General features: G+C 43.3%; 1 protein-coding gene across 4 annotated transcripts in view; it reads right to left on the reverse strand.

The window, feature by feature from the left end:
* Nucleotides 1–18993, reverse strand: part of LOC123765285 (PDZ domain containing 8) — a 187655-nt gene that overhangs the window by 93748 nt on the left and 74914 nt on the right. For all 4 annotated transcript variants that reach the window (XM_069335479.1, XM_045753829.2, XM_045753828.2 and 1 more), the window contains exons 12-13: nucleotides 16527–16713; nucleotides 15076–15321 (exon numbers count right to left, since the gene is read on the reverse strand). In XM_069335479.1, the coding sequence (XP_069191580.1) occupies nucleotides 15076–15321; nucleotides 16527–16713 (433 nt within the window). The remainder of the gene's footprint in view (nucleotides 1–15075; nucleotides 15322–16526; nucleotides 16714–18993) is intronic.

Genomic DNA, 18993 nt, shown 5'->3' on the forward strand with positions numbered 1-18993 from the left:
CCTCTTCCCCCTAAATGAGAGGCAGAGGTGGTAATTACGTAAGTGTAGTTACAGGATGAGAGCTATGCTCATGGTGTCCCATCTTCACAGCACTGTCATATAATGCTTTGAATGACGTGTTTAAGCACACACTAGTTTCACACATTTTTTATCATTTGCTTACATTGTTGGGGGAGTTCTTTTGGTAGTTTTGAGGCTGCAATCTCATTTCTAACGAAGTGGTCTCATTTCTAACCAAGCAAGTCCGTGTCTCTTTTGTTTCACTGACTTTCTGGGTACCTTTCCGTAGTGGTGGCAGACATGAATAACTTAACAGAAAAGGTTTTCATAGTGCCACCACTCTCTGAGCCTCTCTGAGGGGGCCAGGTTCTGGCTCATGATCCCCGGTAAGCCAATAAGAACTCCATGACTGATGGCACCTAGTAATATGGCACTATATCAGTGTTTTGTTTCACTGGAGCTTCAAGGAGCCACTGGGGCTCCCAACCCAGAAAAACAGGGAGGTCCCTCATGCTTCAAATTTGTTTTGTGCCCTTAAAACCTGGAAATAGCCAAGATAGAGAAGAAAAAAAAGTAGGCAGCAAAACCAGTATCTGCAAAGATGAATCTGAAAGAGAAATATAGGAGCCATGTCTCAAACATAAAATTGTAAAAAACCAGCATTGAATGTAATGAAACGCCATTTTCTGGGTGAGACTCGGAGGCTCCCCGGAGCTTACTAGGCTGATATGCTAATGTCAGACTTTGGCATCAGTCTGTATCAGTCGGTATGGAGTTCTGTTGGGCCTACCAGGGACCACGAGTCAGAACCTGGCCCCCTCAGAGAGGCATGGGGAGCAATGGCCTATAGAAACCCCCGTGTGGTTGGAAGCACTCTATATCTGGGTGCCATCGACCGGGTCAGGCACCCAGAAAGGTAAGCATCCCAAAACAAACCCCCTATTCTGGTGAAATTATTACTACCACAAGTCGAACAAGTGGACAGAACTCCCCTTAAAGAAACGAGCAAACGAGCATGATGTCACATGTCGCCGCGCTGCTGTCTGCGCAGCTCCCCCCTCCCAGGGAGGGGGAAGGGGGAGCCCCAGACCCCCCCACGCTGGCTATTGACCCTTCAGTTCTGAGGCTGGATGTCAAACCTGGAGCTAACTACCCACAGAGGAAATAATAGGGACTTACCCGGGAGGCGGTCGCTGCTCACTCCTCAACTCAAAGTCGAGACAACTGGCTGCAACCACCAACCCAAAGCGACACAGGCCCGACTGGGCCCAGGAACATCCACAAGGTAACGAGCAGCCAGGACCCTGTTCAACCACCAAAAGCCCCGTGCCCAAAAGTCAGCCTAAAACATGTTGTCTAAGACAGTGGCAAGAGCAGCGAACTTGTGAACGTCATGAGCACGGGGACAAACCGCAGTCTGGTGAGCCTGAATAATTCTGCAGACGACCCGGGAGACCCACACCTACGAACAGGGAAGAAGGGAAACCGGAACAACCCAAAGCGCATCCCCGGACATAGAAGCTGTGGCGCGCAAACAACGGCGGAGGGCCGCAACCAGAAACAAAATATGATGCACTCCGACCAACCAAGCAACAACCACCCAAGGACCCCTCCGGAAAGCAGCAGTCTCATTCTATGCTAGAAAAGGAGGAGACGGCTGCAAACGAACAAACCTATCGCCACGACCGAAGGAGCAGAAACCCCAGCGCCGGAAGAGAGCATGAAGCTCACCGACCCGACCCCTAGAGGCTAATGCCAACAGGAAAGAGCCTGCAAGAAACAATCCTTAACCGAAGGGGCCACAACAAACTGAGGAGAAGAAAGAAAAAAGAGCACGCTGTCCAAAGACCAGGATATCCCAGGCAGCACATGAGCAGGCCGGAGGTGAAACAACGCACGAGGCAGCTTGCGAAACGGCGCAGAGGTAACATCAACACCGAAAGCCAGCTGAAGCGGCTCCGCCAGCGCCGCACGATATGAGGCGACAGTATGTGGCAAGATGACGGCCCCGAACCTCCACAAAAGAAGGACAAGCCGACACCAACAAAACGCAGTCACCTAAGAAGGGACAGAAGGAAAAAGGAAGGACCGCCAAAAAAAACCACACTGCCACCAAGAAGAAGCACGCAGGTGGGACACCAACAACGAAGCCACCTGACAACTAACCGAAGGTAAGAGACTCGAGGCAGAACCGAACCAGCCCCGCCATGGACCAATCGAGAATAGGAAGAGGTGGAGCCACAGGAAGATCCAAGGAAACCCAAACTGGCAAAGATGGAGATGGAACGTCTGCCGATCAGAAAACTTCCCAACGCCAGCGAGCTCGCCAGGAGATCGGAGACTACGGGTCCGACGCGAGACTCCAGAGAAGGGACACCACGAGACCTGGAAAATGCCAAAAGACAGGGCAAGCCAGGAACAGGAACCCAAACCCGGCAATAGGAGAGCCAAAAGGTACAAACAAAACACACAACAGTGCATAGGATAAACGAGAAAAAAACCGAAGAACAGCCCCAGCCCAGCGGCTAGGGACAAGAGTGAAGCAGGAAGATGAGTAGCGAAGAAGGCAGGCAGCAAATCGGGAACTAAAGGGACACGACCAACCCACAGAGCTGCAGGTCATGTCCTAACAAGTCACGCCAACAACACACAGAGTTGCAGACCCTGTCCAAACAATTAAAACTGAAAAAGGTGCAAAGGTTTGCCATCAGACTAATACCCGAACCGAGGGGTACGAGCAACGAGGAGAGACTATGGGAATGAAACTTCACCCCCAGTGGGAGACAGAAGAGTGAGAGAAGACAGGACCACCACATTCAAGACCCCCAGAGGAAATGAAAGGCTAGAGAAAGACAGACTATTGAACACAAGGGGCACACACACCAGGAGACAGGTGGAATTGAGTGCCTAATGGAGCCATAGAAACACTAGAAAGAAGTATTCCAGTGTCAGAGTGGTAAACAAATGGAATGCATGAGGAAGGGAAGTAGTGGAGGCTGACTCCACACACAGCCTCAAGTGCAGACATGACAGAGCCCAGTAGGCTCAGGAACCCGTGCACTAGTCGAATGACAGGCGAGCGGCGGAACCAAAAATCCAGAGCGCAACCCTTGCAACACAACTAGGTAAGTACAACCAGATAAGTACAACTAGGTGAGTACAGAGAATCCAATGTACACAGAAGGGCTAAGCCAGGCACCCCAAGACAGGAAAGGAATGAGGGACCCAGATAAGACCACGAGAAACGGAGCCGAGATCCCCCGCATAACAAAGAACACACACACACACACACACACACAGGCATCCCTGTGTACAGGAGTTGTAGCAGACGGGTGGAAACAGGCTAACATAGTTCCAATCTACAAAAGTGGCAGCAGGGAAGACCCCCTCAATTATAGACCTGTATCATTGACAAGTGTAATAGTGAAAGTATTGGAAAAACTAATAAAAACTAAATGGGTAGAACACCTAGAGAGAAATGATATAATATCAGACAGACAGTATGGTTTTCGATCTGGAAGATCCTGTGTATCGAATTTACTCAGTTTCTATGATCGACCCACAGAGATATTACAGGAAAGAGATGGTTGGGTTGACTGCATCTATCTGGACCTAAAAAAGGCTTTCGACAGAGTTCCACATAAGAGGTTGTTCTGGAAACTGGAAAATATTGGAGGGGTGACAGGTAAGCTTCTATCATGGATGAAAAATTTTCTGACTGATAGAAAAATGAGGGCAGTAATCAGAGGCAATGTATCAGAATGGAGAAATGTCACAAGTGGAGTACCACAGGGTTCAGTTCTTGCACCAGTGATGTTTATTGTGTACATAAATGATCTACCAGTTGGTATACAGAATTATATGAACATGTTTGCTGATGATGCTAAGATAATAGGAAGGATAAGAAATTTAGATGACTGTCATGCCCTTCAAGAAGACCTGGACAAAATAAGTATATGGAGCACCACTTGGCAAATGGAATTTAATGTTAATAAATGTCATGTTATGGAATGTGGAATAGGAGAACATAGACCCCACACAACCTATATATTATGTGAGAAATCTTTAAAGAATTCTGATAAAGAAAGAGATCTAGGAGTGGTTCTAGATAGAAAACTATCACCTGAGGACCACATAAAGAATATTGTGCAAGGAGCCTATGCTATGCTTTCTAACTTCAGAATTGCATTTAAATACATGGATGGCGATATACTAAAGAAATTGTTCATGACTTTTGTTAGGCCAAAGCTAGAATATGCAGCTGTTGTGTGGTGCCCATATCTTAAGAAGCACATCAACAAACTGGAAAAGGTGCAAAGACATGCTACTAAGTGGCTCCCAGAACTGAAGGGCAAGAGCTACGAGGAGAGGTTAGAAGCATTAAATATGCCAAAACTAGAAGACAGAAGAAAAAGAGGTGATATGATCACTACATACAAAATAGTTACAGGAATTGATAAAATCGACAGGGAAGACTTCCTGAGACCTGGAATTTCAAGAACAAGAGGTCATAGATTTAAACTAGCTAAACACAGATGCCGAAGAAATATAAGAAAATTCACCTTCGCAAATAGAGTGGTAGACGGTTGGAACAAGTTAAGTGAGAAGGTGGTGGAGGCCAAGACCGTCAGTAGTTTCAAAGCGTTATATGACAAAGAGTGCTGGGAAGACGGGACACCACGAGCGTAGCTCTCATCCTGTAACTACACTTAGGTAATTACACTTAGGTAATTACACACACACAAGGAAGGCCCCAGGAAAAAGAACGCAAGGGGCAAACAAAATGCCACAATCAATCCCCAACACGCATCCCCTGTCACAAAACTGCGGCAAAATGTTACCTCATAACATCCTGACACAGGAACACTTACCACATAACCTTCACCTTCACCATTGTACCTCATAACATGTATGAGGTGGGGCCCCCTTGATTGACTCAAACATGGGATGGATATGCACATGAGTGGGACTGGATGGGTAGAAATAGGAGCTGCCACGTATGGGCCAACAGGACCTCTGCAGTCACCTGTGCGCTGATGGTCGTATATTCTCATATAAAAACCACGAACCAGCGCTTGGCCGAAAGAGATGCCAGACTGCAGAAACTCACCTGTTGAACGTAGGCACGAATGTGTCACAACACAACGTAGCCGAGAAGATTCCAGGAGCACTGCCAGGGGAAGAAGACCAGAGCCACACATGCAGGGGAAGAGCAGGGTAGAGGCGAAGGAGACGCCCCACACCCATAACACAGGGAAAACCCCAGCGTCCTCCCGATAGCTGCAATCCAGAACACCTTAGTAGCTATAGGGCATGGACTGGAGAATGAAGAAGAGCGAGAGGCAAAGCACCCCGAGAGAAAAGGACGCAAAACACCAGCACTTGCGCACTCCACCCAGACCAAAAACTCCCACGGCACATGCGCAGAACACAAGGGCCAAACTGCATAATCCACTCAGCAGGGAGGCGCCAACGAGGAGTATGGAAAGAGAATGAACAGTGTCGAGACAGAGCACATAAAGAAAAGAATTACAAAAGAATGAGACAGGACCGAAAACCGATAAGAAGCACGGAAGAAGTCCAACAAGACTGAGAAAGGACTGGAGGGAAGCCAGACCGGAAGACGACAGACATTCCAATAATACGGGAAGAAGCAAAAACCTTCCCGAACCTTCGGAAACACACACAAGCAAGCACTAAGCACGAAGGCACAGAAGGCACAGTCGCACCCGAAACCAAAAGTCATGCAGAACCCCGAGAAGAGAGGAACATGACGGAGAAGTCCCGTCCCAAGGAAGAAGGGTGAAGAAACAAACAAGAGTACCCACCACCAGGACGGAACGATGGACTCGGGGGGCCAGCAAACTGAACCGGGGAGGAGCCGACACCCAACAACTCGTACGGAGAAAGGGGAAGAAAAACCCCACCTCTCGTAACCACAAGCCCCACCCAGAGGGTAGAAAACCCCGTCGGGGCCCTACGGGGCCTGAGACCCCCCAAGTCAGCCCCTCTCCAACCCCGGGAACCCACACGGCAGGCCCCGTGGCCAAGTCGTGGCTGAGCCGTCCCCCAAAGCCCCAGCCTTACAAGAAAAAGCCGGGGCAGCCGGAAAAGTACTAAGGAAGGGAGCCCACTGGCAGACTCTTACAACACGGCTAGAGGAACAGGCTCAAATGCCTCCGTTGCTACTCCAGAAGGGGCATCTCCCCAGGACTGCCCGAGACTCAAGACCATCTAAACCCTGCCCCGACTCCGAAACCCTCAGACGTTTCAGAACCAGAAGCAGGGGTGGGGGGGAAGGACCAGAACGAACCACAGCAGGGGAAGGACGAGGGGGCGCAGACTGAACCAAGGTCGAAGCGACCACCACCCCCAAGTCCGGGTCCCTATAGGAAAAACGGGGCAGCCTTGGGGCATCCAGGAGCAACCAACCTAGCACGTTGCAACCTAAAGCGCACATTCAATGCCTGCGCTGTCTGTACCCGTAGAATATCATCATGAGAGTGGGTAAACTGAGTCCTTAGCAAGCAACAAAACTCGCATGACTCAGGGTCGAAAGTGTCACCGACCCAACAGGCAGTATGACGGAGGCAAAAACCGTGAGGGTCACCCTGATTCGAGGGGACAGAGCAGCCCTTGAACTCGCACGAAGCAAGCGGGGACTCCGGGGACACATCCAATGGACCCACACGCCCCCTAGGGGTTTCCCAGGGTCCTGAGTGTTTAACGGAATTCACGCCCAGGTAATCCCAGGGTACTGCTAACCGGCGCCCAAGTCTACCAAACAACTTTGTAGGAACTGAACCCCCAAGACGTGTACACTCACGGGGACCTAGCAGGGGGAACCACCAGAAGAAGGAAGGGTAATCAGCACACAGGAAGTAAGAACCAAGGCAGACCCCCCCCCCCTACCAGGCAGACAAAGAAAAAGAAAAAGAAAACCCCGCAAGAGGACAATGTACCCAGGCGGAACAGAGCCCGCTACTATGATCGGTGAAAACAAGTTGCGCAGTACCCTGCGCCCCTATCAGTGCAAACTGACCCCTACCCTAAGGTGAACAAGGGAGACAGAACACCCTAGCACACAAAGGGCGGCCGAAAACCAAGCAGTAAACGGCTTAGCAGGGGCAGAACCCAAGGAACTTGTGGAAGGTGGCCCCAAGCCCCAAGGGCAGTAGCTACAGGGCACCTAGGGAAGGAAACCCTGGGTGCATGCAGCCCAAGTACTGGTGAATCACTCCCGACTCACGCACCACATAGAAGACAGTCACCACACACTTAAGTGCAGTGCTGAAACAACCATCGGAGCCAGAGCACACGACCTCAGCCTCTAGCATCATCCTTAGAACTGAAGGGTGGATAGCCGGCATGGGGGGTCTGGGGCTCCCCCTTACCCCTCCTAGGGATGGGAAGGGGGGGGGGTGAGCTGCGCAGACAGTGGCGCGGCGACGTGTGAGGTCATGCTCGTTAGCTTGTTTCTTTTAGGGGAGTTCTATCCACTTGTTCGGCTTGTGGTAGCAATAATTTCACCAGAATAGGGGTTCGTTTTGGGATGCTTACCTTTCTGGGTGCCTGACCCGGTCGATGGCAGACATAGAATGCTTCCAACCACATGGGGGTTTCAATAGGCCATTGCTCCCCATGCCTCTCTGAGGGGGGCCAGGTTCTGGCTCGTGGTCCCCGGTAGACCCACAGAACTCCGCACACATGACTGATGCCAAAGGCTGACATTAGCATATCAGCCTAGTAAGCTCCGGGGAGCCAAAGGGGCTCCCCCCAGAAATTTTTTTTTAAATTAAAAGATGGGAAATCACTTGTGGTGAATGGTAAACAAAAATTTACTGCAAAACATACGTTGAATTTTGAAGAAAATAAATTGACACATTGCAGAGGTACTGCATAGAAATATATTTCTTGATTCTGAACACATCAATGTAGTTCCCATAATAGCTAAAAATGGTGAAAACCACATGAAATGCCAAATGAAATGCCCAACAGAAAGAAGAAAAAAGAATCTAAGAGACACAAAATACATGAGACACAAAACACTGAAAAGTCACATGGATAATGTAACACATATTGATATGTTGCTGGCAAGAAAATCTCAGTAAGGGATCTATGAAGTAGTTGGGGAAAATGTCCAACACATAAGAACTTAGATGTGGACAGATCTGTTGAACATGTTAAGGTCTTGGAAAATATCAGTAAAGCAATAAGAAAGAGAATTATTATAGACAATACATAATAAGTACAAAATGTCTATGAAAACTTTAAGAGTGTAGATGATAATTATTGCTACAAATAAATCAAGATAAAATAAAGAAAGAAAGAAAGAAAAAATAAAGAGTGCCAATCATTACAGATATAAAGCTTCAAAGAAGTGAGCTTATATCTCTGATTTATTAAATACAAGTAAAAGAATGGATATAGTGTCATTACAGTCTTGTTATATATGATAAACCCTTCTATTTTCTAACTTTACATAATTTTAATCTCTTCTGTAATTTCTGTGTGAGTTGTGCACCCCCTAAATTCCAGTTAGGGGTATCGAGCAACAATAACAGAAGTTTGTGTATTGGTTTATTTATTCAACTTGACTAGTAAATGATAATGCTCATACCGCAGTACAGGTAATAGTAAAATGCTATCTTTAGTAGTACAGGGAAGCCCCATTACATGAATGCACCAACTAATGTTTTTCCTTATAAAAACATATCCATCCAAAGAGGGTCCAAAGTGTCTCAAGACAAAGTGGAAAAATTACTTAAGGGGCTAAGGCAAAATAAAGCAGTTGGACTAGATGGAGTTTCACCTTGTGTGCTGCATGAATGTGCAACTGAGCTAGACATTCCACTCCAATTGATATTCCAGACATCCTTGTACACAAGAACTTTAGCAGATATATGGGAAAGGGCAAACAGTTCCAATTTATAAAAATGGTAACAGAAGGCCTTCTAAATTATAGACCCATATCATTAACACGCATGGTAGTCCAAACGCTAGAAAAAATAGTTAAAGCCAAGTGGGTAAAACACTGTAGAGTAATAACATAATAACGGACAGACAGTATGGTTTTCGAACAGGAAGATCATGTGTAACAAATCTACTTAGTTTTTATGATAGAGCCACAAAGATTCTACAGGAAAGAGATGGTTGGGTTGACTGTCCATCTGGACCTAAGAAAGGTTTTTGACAGAGTTCCACACAAGAGGTTGTTTAGGAAACTGGAACATGCTGGAGGGGTGACAGGGAGAATTCTGACATGGATGATTTTTTTTTTTTTTTAACGAAGATGAGAGTGGTAATCAGCGGCAATGTATCTGACTGGAGGAGTGTTACTAGCAGTCTCGCAGGGTTCAGTTCTTGCACCAGTAATGTTCATCGTCAACTTAAATGATCTATCAGAAGGAATACAAAATTATATGAATACGTTTGCTGATAATGCTAAGATACTGGGGAAGATTAGAGACGCAGATGATTGTAATGCTATTCAAATTGATCTATATAAAACAAGTTCTTGGAGCGGCATGTGGCCAATGGAATTCAATGTAAATAATTGCCACCTTATGGAATGTGGAATCGGAGAAAATAAACCACACAAAACTTATAAATTATAAGAAAAGGAATTAAAGAACTCTAATAAAGAATGAGATCTTGGGGTGCTTTTGATAGTAAGCTGTCTCCAGAGGAACACAAAGAACATTGTGTGAGAAGCATATGTGTCGTTTTCCAACTTCAGACTCGGTTTTAATTATATGGATGGTGAAATACTCAAGAAACTGATCATGACTTTTGTGAGACCAAAACTGAATTTTGCAGCAGTTCTATGGCGACCAAATCTCAAGAAGCACATTAATAAACTGGAAAAGGTGCAAAGGCATCCTACGAAGATATAAGTTTAGGGGTCCCGGTAATACAGCCAGGTTTGTTCTCGACTCAAAATAGCAGTTCCTATCACCTAATGGGCCTGTTCGCCTAGCAGTAAGTAGGTAATCAGGAGTTAGTCAGCTTGTGGAGTTGCATCCTGAGTGGGGTCAGTAATTTGCCCCTAGGGAAGGGGGAACCTCGATATAAGCCTAACATTTATGGATACACTCTGGCTGCCTGTCCCCTACACAACAAATTATTAGTTTGAATTAAAATGGCTTCCAGAACTGAAAAACAAGAGTTATGAGGAGAGGCTTCACACATTAAATATGCCAAAGCTAGAAGAGAGAAGAAAAAGAGGTGATATGATCACCACTTACAAAATATAAACAGGAATCAACCAAATTGACAAAGAGGAATTTCTGAAACCAGCATCTTCAAGAATAAGGGGTCACAGATTCAAGCTATGGAAAGAATGGTACCAAAAAAATATTAGAAAGTTTTTTTTCAAACAGAGTGGTAGATGGTTAGAACAAGCTAAGTGAGAAGGTGGTGGAGGCCAAAACGGTCAGAAGTTTCAAAGCGTTATAGGACAAAAAGTACTGGGAAGACGGTACACCACGAGTGTAACTCTCATCCTGTAACTACACTTAGGTAATTACACACACACACTTGAACCACTAGTGTTATGTTAGCACACACTGCCCCAGTCAACAGTGTACTATGATCACACCCATAAAAAAAATCCACTTTGTTCCCAAAGTTCTAACATATCAAGGTAATTTTAAATGAATGTGTTGGTGCAACTAGTGTGAGTGGTAGACTAGTTGTGAGTTTGTTTTCCTTCGTGCTTGCCACCCCTAGCTGTTGGCATAAGTCGACACATTTCTTATGTTTATACCTTCACCTATTTCTCTGCTATTGCTGTTGTATAGCAGCCAGGCAGGCAGTCAAATGGGAGTGTCAGGGGGTAGGGAATGGGAGGGAGGGGCCTTGAGGGAAGAGACTGGGTGTGAGGAAAGTAAGGAGGGGAGAACAGAGAGGGAGGGAGGTAGGGGAGAGGATGAGCCAACTAGCAACTTCTTTTCTATTGTCAGACAGGCAGCCAGCCAGCCTGTTGGGTGTTTGTCAGGAGTTGGCTGGTTGGTCGGTGGGGTGGGTTGGTGCTTTACCTATCAGTGACTACAGGAAAGTGAGAGCTATGCCCTGCCTCCTAGCCGTTCATACGTAGAACGCTAATTACCCCTCTCAACATTAACATTTTCATCATATTTTATTTTAAAGTTGTGGATGAAATTCATTTCAACAACCTCTTCCTTCAGTGCCTTCACTTGCCTATAATCTATACAGGGAACAAGAACTTCTTTACATTTCTGACTCAATTACATGTCCAGTTCCCACCTATGTCCCTTTGTCCTACCTCTTTTTAATTTAAATAGGCTACCTTTATCTACTTTATCTATTCTCTTAAAACTTTGTATATAGTTATCATAGTCCCTCTGTTTCTTCTCTAAGGTTGTGTGGCTGAGTTCTCTCAACCTGTCTTCATAGCTGAGGCCTCTCAATTCTAGTACTCATCTAGTTACAAACCTGTGAATTTTCTCAAAGTTTCTGCTTTTGCTTCACACGCTAAGAGTTCCATGCTGGAGCTGCATACTCAAACAATAGTCACACATAGGTAGTGTGTATGAACTTAAAATCCTCCTTGTTTAGATTTTTAAACGACATTCTTATGTTTGCTAACTTCCCATATGCTGCTGATATTAGCCTGTTCACATGAGCTTCTGCTGTTAGTGTTTGGCTTAAGTCTACTCCCAGGTCTATTTCTCTTATTGTTCCTGCCTTCCCTTTATGGTAGAGTATAGTTAAATACAGGTCTTTTATCTTGTTTACCCATTTTCATTACTTTGCACTTGTTTGGACTGAATTCCAGTAGCCATTTATTTGCCAACTCCTGAAGTTTGTTAAGGTGGTAGTGAAGAGAGAAGCACTCTCTTCACTTCGTACTCTCCTCATTAACTTTGCATCATCTGCAAACATTGAGAAGTATGTGCTCACTTCCTCTATGAGGTCATGTATATAAATCAAAAACAGCACTGGCCCTAGGACAGAGCCCTGTGGAACACCACTTTCCAGCCTGACATATCTTCTGAATACTGTATGACCTTTTGTTTCCTGTCCATCAAGTACTCCCATATCCAATCATGTTATCCTCGCTTTTCTCTCCTTGTGTATTAGTCTTTTGTGAGGAACTGTATCAAAAGCTTTGTGGTGGTTTAGGAAGATGGACCTTACCCATCCTTCATTCTCATGTCTTATTTTGGTGATCCTGTCATAGAATTCAATCAAGTTTGTTAAGCATGATTTTCTTTTTCTCTGAAAGTGTGATGTGCCTATTAAAAAACTTGCTCCCTCAATGTTCTACAATCCCTTTTCTGATGACTTTTTCTAGAATCTTGCATGGAATGCATGTTAATGAGACTGGTCCTACTGTTTTTGTTACATCCAGTTCCTCAGCTGTCTTTTTACCTATTCTACATTAGCTTCAATTCTGTCTAGTGTTGTCACCCCTACTTGGTCACCAATCTGGTTCAGGTTTGAAGATTTCCTGGAACATCTTGTCGAGTTCTTCACGCACTGCTTTGTCATTCTCCAAGAGTGATAATCTCTGTCCCTGCTATCTAATCACATGGTCTCTTACCTTGTTTTACTGCATATATGGCTGTGCAATAGCTTACGTTGACTCTCTGCTTTTGCCACAATGTCATTTTCAAACTGCTTCTGTGCTGCCTTCCTGTACTCATTCCTGTTCTCTGTTTACTGCCTCCTTATTTACCTCCATAGCCATGTCACTATACTGTACTGTTAACATGTCTTTTCTGTCTTCTTTTACTCCTTAGATCTTTGCTTTGGCTCTTCTTGTCAATGTGGCTGCCTTTTCTATTATCTTCAGGTAAGTTTCATTGGATTTATCAGATTTCTCCTTTGACCTTTCTGCAGTTTATGGAGGGCTATAAATTACACCTACCACTATCTACATTGTTCTCATTGTTATCATACTTAGTATAAAATCATTCTGGTCAATTACCTCCAGAATCTCTATCTACTCCAAGCTCCAATGTTGCTGTATGAGTAGGACTACTACTACTATTTTCTTCCACCCACTGTTTATTCTTTCTTTTCTTACTACCTGTTATCATCTTGGGAAGATTGCATCTTCAATTATTTTCATTAGTTTTGTCTCTGTAACTGTGAATATGTGAGAATGCAGTTCTGCCACCTGTTCTTCCAACTCTACTCCTTTATTTGTAATGCCATCTATACTTGTGTACAAATTTTTATAATACTGTACTCATATCTACCAAGCTGCTTTTGAGGCAAGGGAGGAAGTCTCCTGTTGGGCTAGTCCCATTCCTTGCAGCGGGTGGCATTTGTGAGTATTGGCCTAGTCACACTCATTCCACTGAGTTCTATTCTCTCCATTGTGATTAGGCCTAATTTCTTGCTGTGTCTGATTATGCTCTTGCCCTAGTCTTATTTCTTATTCCCTCCCAACTTCATTTCCTGTCCCTCTTAACATTTCCTCTTACTTTTTCTCTCTATTTCTCTTGGCTTCCTCTCATCCTTCATTACTTATGTTCTGGTCAATAAATGCCTGGCTGTATCTCTTTTCCCCCCATCCCATAATCTTCTCTTCTCTGCCATTACTACATACTTCACTGGTGGATGGATGTCGCAAGTGGGAGGGTTGGCGAGTGTTGTGAATGAGTGGTAAAGTGGGTGTTGGGAGTGGTTTGGTGGGCGTCTGGAGTGGGTGGGATGATGGGCGGTTTCAGGAGTGGGAGGAATAGTGGTTGTCAGGAGTGGGAGGAATAGTTGGTGTCAGGAGTGGGAGGAATAGTGGGTGTCAGGAGTGGGAGGAATAGTGGGTGTCAGGAGTGGGAGGAATAGTGGGTGTCAGGAGTGGGAGGAATAGTGGGTGTCAGGAGTGGGAGGAATAGTGGGTGTCAGGAGTGGGAGGAATAGTGGGTGTCAGGAGTGGGTTGGTTGCTGGGTCAGTGTTGGAAGTGGGTGGGATGGAAAGTGCTTGTTTGTATTGAGTGTCTTTATGGGAGTGGTGTTATTGGGGAGATGGCAATGTAGAGTGGCAGCTCTCAAGTTTTCAGCAACCCACAAATTCTCACAATTTGAACAAGATCAAATCATGTTTACTCTGTTGGTGGGGTGAGGTCAGAGTGCTGGTGATGAAAGGATGGTGAGAGGTATTTACTTGTGCTTCAGATTACAAATGGCCAACTCCCAACACAATACACAGATGTATTTTTATCTATTTATTCATGCAATTAAAGTTCTTCACTTTTCAAAAAACAACCAACTTTGACAAGAATAACTCCATCATTCAAGATAAATAATATGCTGTGTTTTTATATTAAATGTCCCAAAAATATTGGTTTTGTGAGGATTTTTGGTGGTCTGGGAACAGATCCCCTCATTGATAGCATTGTTCCTATGGGAAATCTCATCCATGTTCCGAGCAAATGTTTTACAAACATCTTTTCAGAACTTAACCCATTAACCTTAACTTTAAAGGTTACCTAACTAACCTTACTAACCTTAACCAGAACTTTTCATTAACCTTAACCAATTCATAGTTGGGGGCCTCCCTGTAATTCAAACGATAAGTCTACTAATACGTTAACACTTAAAAAAAGTTGAAAATTAGTTAAAATTTTAGGTATACTGTATTTCAAATAATACAGATTATATTCTAATTAACAAATCATATACTAACAACAATACAGTATATCTGTTATTTAAACTCCATTAACATTTGAGTCTTTATAAAAAGCAAAGAAAGTTTGGGCATATCAAAAGACGGAATGTCAGTTGACTTGTCTGATGGGATTTTGTTTACTCACATACTTAATTCCAACCCTTAAGATGTTTGTAAGAGAAAGTAAAGTATATAGTAAACTTTAAATGTCTGAAATATATGAATAGGCAGTAGAAGGCGGCTACAATTTTTATAAAATATTTCTTAATAACTTGACTTGTATCATTTATGACATTATAGTTCAAATGTCTGATTATCAATAACATAAGAAAAAAAAATTTGTCACATGGAATTTAGGCAATAAACACTAGCATCGGCTGTTAGCAGTTGCACACTGAAAGCTCTCAGCGAGCATGACTAACAGAATTACTTACTTGAGGTGATGCAGGTGGGGTATTTCCTGGGCTACTGTTATCACCACCTGTACCTGCTACAGCTGTGGTTATAATTTCTGGAGGCATTTCCTTGCTGTCCCGGCTATCTTTGGCATCAGTTTTTTGAGAATCTCTGTACCGAAGGCCCGCAGCATCACAAACGGTTTCTTGTTCACATTTTACCATACACTTTTTATGGCAAATTATCCCACATTCTCCACATTGGTATGCATCTTTCAACCAGATCTAAAAATAAACAAATTAATACAGTTATTACTATTTAGACTTGTACAGAAAAAGGCATTCCATTTTTATTTAAATATTAAATAAAATGAAAAACAAAAGGTGGGTGATGATACATTTAAAACTCTAGATAAATTATATCACACTTGTTTGTGATGGGATTTTTGAGTTACATGTTTATTAATAGACAAGAGTTTTTACTTTTTTGTAAAGCCACTAGCACGCGTAGCATTTCAGGCAGGTCTTTAATCCTAATTTTTCATGGAATACGACCCCGCTGAATCATTTAACAACCAGATCCTCATTCACTGCTGGGTGAACAGAGGCTACAGTTAAGGACTGGTGCCCGGTCAATTTTCCCCGGCCAGGATACAAACCCAAGCCAAAGCGCTCGCAAAACGCCAGGCATGTGTCTTACCACTGCACCATGGGGACTGCTAAATTTGATTGTATTTGAAAGGGTAATGTGACTTGGCATGATGTGATATTTGCTTAATAAAACATAGTAGACTCGGGTAACTGTCAGAAGAACATAAGTTGAACATTACAAGAATATGGAAAGTTCGTGGCAGAAATTTATGGTACATAAACTATAAAGAAAATGAAATGGAGAAAGCAGAGACTCTTACCTTTTGAGTGGAAGCAGAGAAGTGACTATTCCAGAGTTTGGGCTACTGAAATGCACTAATTGAGAGTGGTATGTGATACAAGACTGTGAGCAGATATATAACACAGGTAAGAAAGAGTGGAATAATTAGTTAGGCTGAGTACAAAGTGAGCTGTGAAGCATATTAAGGCTTGTATGAGATGTTGAGGAGGAAGAATATTGGAGCAGTAAAAGGAAATATAATGACTGAACATCTGCCAGTATGTGAGAGTTAGGTTTGGGGAATGTAGGGTTTTCTATACGTCATCATTGCATGTTTTTATTATATAGTTTAAAATTTAAGAGTCCTCCAACACAGTGTATTTTGTCATCCATATTTACAAATACAATAAGAAAATAATATAGACAAGAGTTAATGAGGGTTAAAATATACTCTAATTCAAATATAGCAACAGTAAGAAGAGAAGACAGAGCACAAAATACACACAAAATGTAGATAATTTCAAGAGTAAATACAACAAATGGTATATGCTAGATGGGACACCATGAGCTTCAATCATCCTTTAAACCATAAATAGGAAATCAGATAAAATTTATGTACCTTCTTCTTACAAAAGTCACACTGCGTGGCTGAATTAAAATGAGTTCTCTTGAAATCATGGTTGCGATCCTCTACAATCTCTTGCACACTTAAAATATCATCTTCTTCAGAAACTGTTCCATCAGTGAAACTTTCATCTTCTGAGATTGCTGTTTTTTCAACAGTTCCCTTTCCAGTGGCTTCACATCTGGGTAAAGATACAATATTTAAATACCTGAACTTATCTAAACTCAAAACAGATTTTGTTTTAATGTACAATAGGGAAATGTGTTAGAGAGAGAAGAGGTTAGCACTGCATTATGTTTGCATTTGGATGAGAATGGGGCAGTGAAATCTTTTTTATTTCTCATTGGTGCGAACAGGAAGCTTGTTAGGCTTATTAAGGTCATCTTAGGTAAACCACTGACATCTTCCCAAGAAGTAATCTACAATAGTTACCTAACTGCCAGGTACTAAATGTTTTGCAATCACAGGAATCAACCTAAGATTGCATGCATTACAGATCAACTTTTAATCCCTCACTGAGCAGTGGATTGGTACAGGTGAGACCTAGTCCCAGAGTTCCTTCCACCCTTGAATAGAAGAAAGAAAGTTGGGGAGGCAGTATATTCACCTAGTTGTGTTTGCGGGGGTTGAGCTTTGCTCTTTCGGCCCGCCTCTCAACTGTCAATCAACTTTACTAACTACTTTTTTTTTTCCCACACCACACACACACACACACACACACCCCAGGAAGCAGCCCGTGACAGCTGACTAACTCCCAGATACCTATTTACTGCTAGGTAACAGGGGCATTAAGGGTGAAAGAAACTTTGCCTATTTGTTTCTGCCTCGTGCGGGAATCGAACCTGCGCCACAGAATTACGAGTCCTGCGTGCTATCCACCAGGCTACGAGGCCCCCAAGTGTGTGTGTGTGTGTGTATGTGAGTAGTGAGCCACAGGATGAGCAAGGGCTGAGAGCTGGAGTAATAATAATGATTCTTGTCTGAGTTACTCTTGCCTGAGGATTTAGATGTTGGTCTCTTTGGGGTCATAATATTCAGGAAATTCATGTGGGTCAGTAAACAGTTTGGGAGCCATTTCCTGCTGCTGCTGTGAACTTAGGGGTGTGCCAAACTGGATACACTAATATAGATGGAGTGAGATCAAAGATACTGGAGTTAAATGAAGTAATACACTTGCAGATGCCAGACATTGTTGCACTCAAGGTGACAAAACTTGAAGATGATATTTCAAATGAGACCATATCCCCAAGGGGCTACTCAGTATGGAGGCAGGACATAAAATTAAGAAAGGTGGAGGTGTTGCCGTGCTGGTGAAAGAACCCCTAAAGTTAATGAAACAAAGATTGCTAATCTACGAGAAGTTGACATGACAGCACTGGAGATCTGCAATCAGGATGATAAACTAATAATCATAAATGCATACAGTCCACAGCCATGTAACACATGGACAAAGGAGGAGCTGGATAATAAAAAAGAGGGTCTTAGAACAATAATGAGTGAGATTATAGCGAGAGCTGATGAAGGTAGATCACGACTGTTTGTAGTTGGCGACTTCAACTTGAAATCCATTGACTGGGAGGCACATGAAGCAAGAACAGAGGACCTTTGGACCTGTAGATTCGTAAACCTCATCCTGGAAATATTCATGTATCAACACATTAAATAAGCTACAAGGATGAGGGAAGGGAATGTTCCCTCTATGCTGGATTTAATATTCACCAGGAAAGAGGAAGAGATATTTGACATTCAGTACCTTCCTCCCTTGGGTAAAAGTGACAGGTCTTTTGGGGAATAAAGTATGCACTGCATAATAATTTAGAAGGAAATGAAGAAGTTGAAGCAGTTTTAAAACCTGATTTCAGGAGAAGGCATTATGGAGAACTAAGAAATTTCTTTAAGGAATTTGACAGGAAAGATTTGCTGTAAGGCAAGGAAGTAAATGAGATGTAAGTCAAGTTTTGTGAAGTATATGATAAAGGCACAACAAAATTTATCCCTAAGCAGAGATGCAGAACTAGGAAACAGGATTGGTTCAACAGAAATTGCACGACGGCCATAGATCAAGACACAAAAATGGAATCAATATAGCAAGAGGCCAAACCCCCAAACATACCAGCGATACAAAGAAGCGAGAAACAACAACACAGCGGTGAGGAGAGAGGAAGAAAGAAGTTTTGAGAAAGGAATAGTAGACAAATGTAAAATAAATCCAGGCCTTTTCTATAAATTCATCAACAGCAAATTACATGTAAAGGATAATATTCAGAGGTTGAAAATGGGAAACAGATTCACAGAGAGTGTAAAGGAAATGTGTGAAACATTAAACAAACAGTTCCCAAGTGTGTTTGTACAAAACTAAATCTTCAGAAAACTAGACACAATAAGAATTCCAGAGAACAACATACAGGTGTCTAGAGACAAAGTGAACAAATGCTCAAGGAGCTAAGAAAGAACAAAGCAG

Source organism: Procambarus clarkii, chromosome 33 (assembly GCF_040958095.1).
Source record: "Procambarus clarkii isolate CNS0578487 chromosome 33, FALCON_Pclarkii_2.0, whole genome shotgun sequence".
Taxonomy (NCBI): Eukaryota; Metazoa; Arthropoda; class Malacostraca; order Decapoda; family Cambaridae; genus Procambarus; species Procambarus clarkii.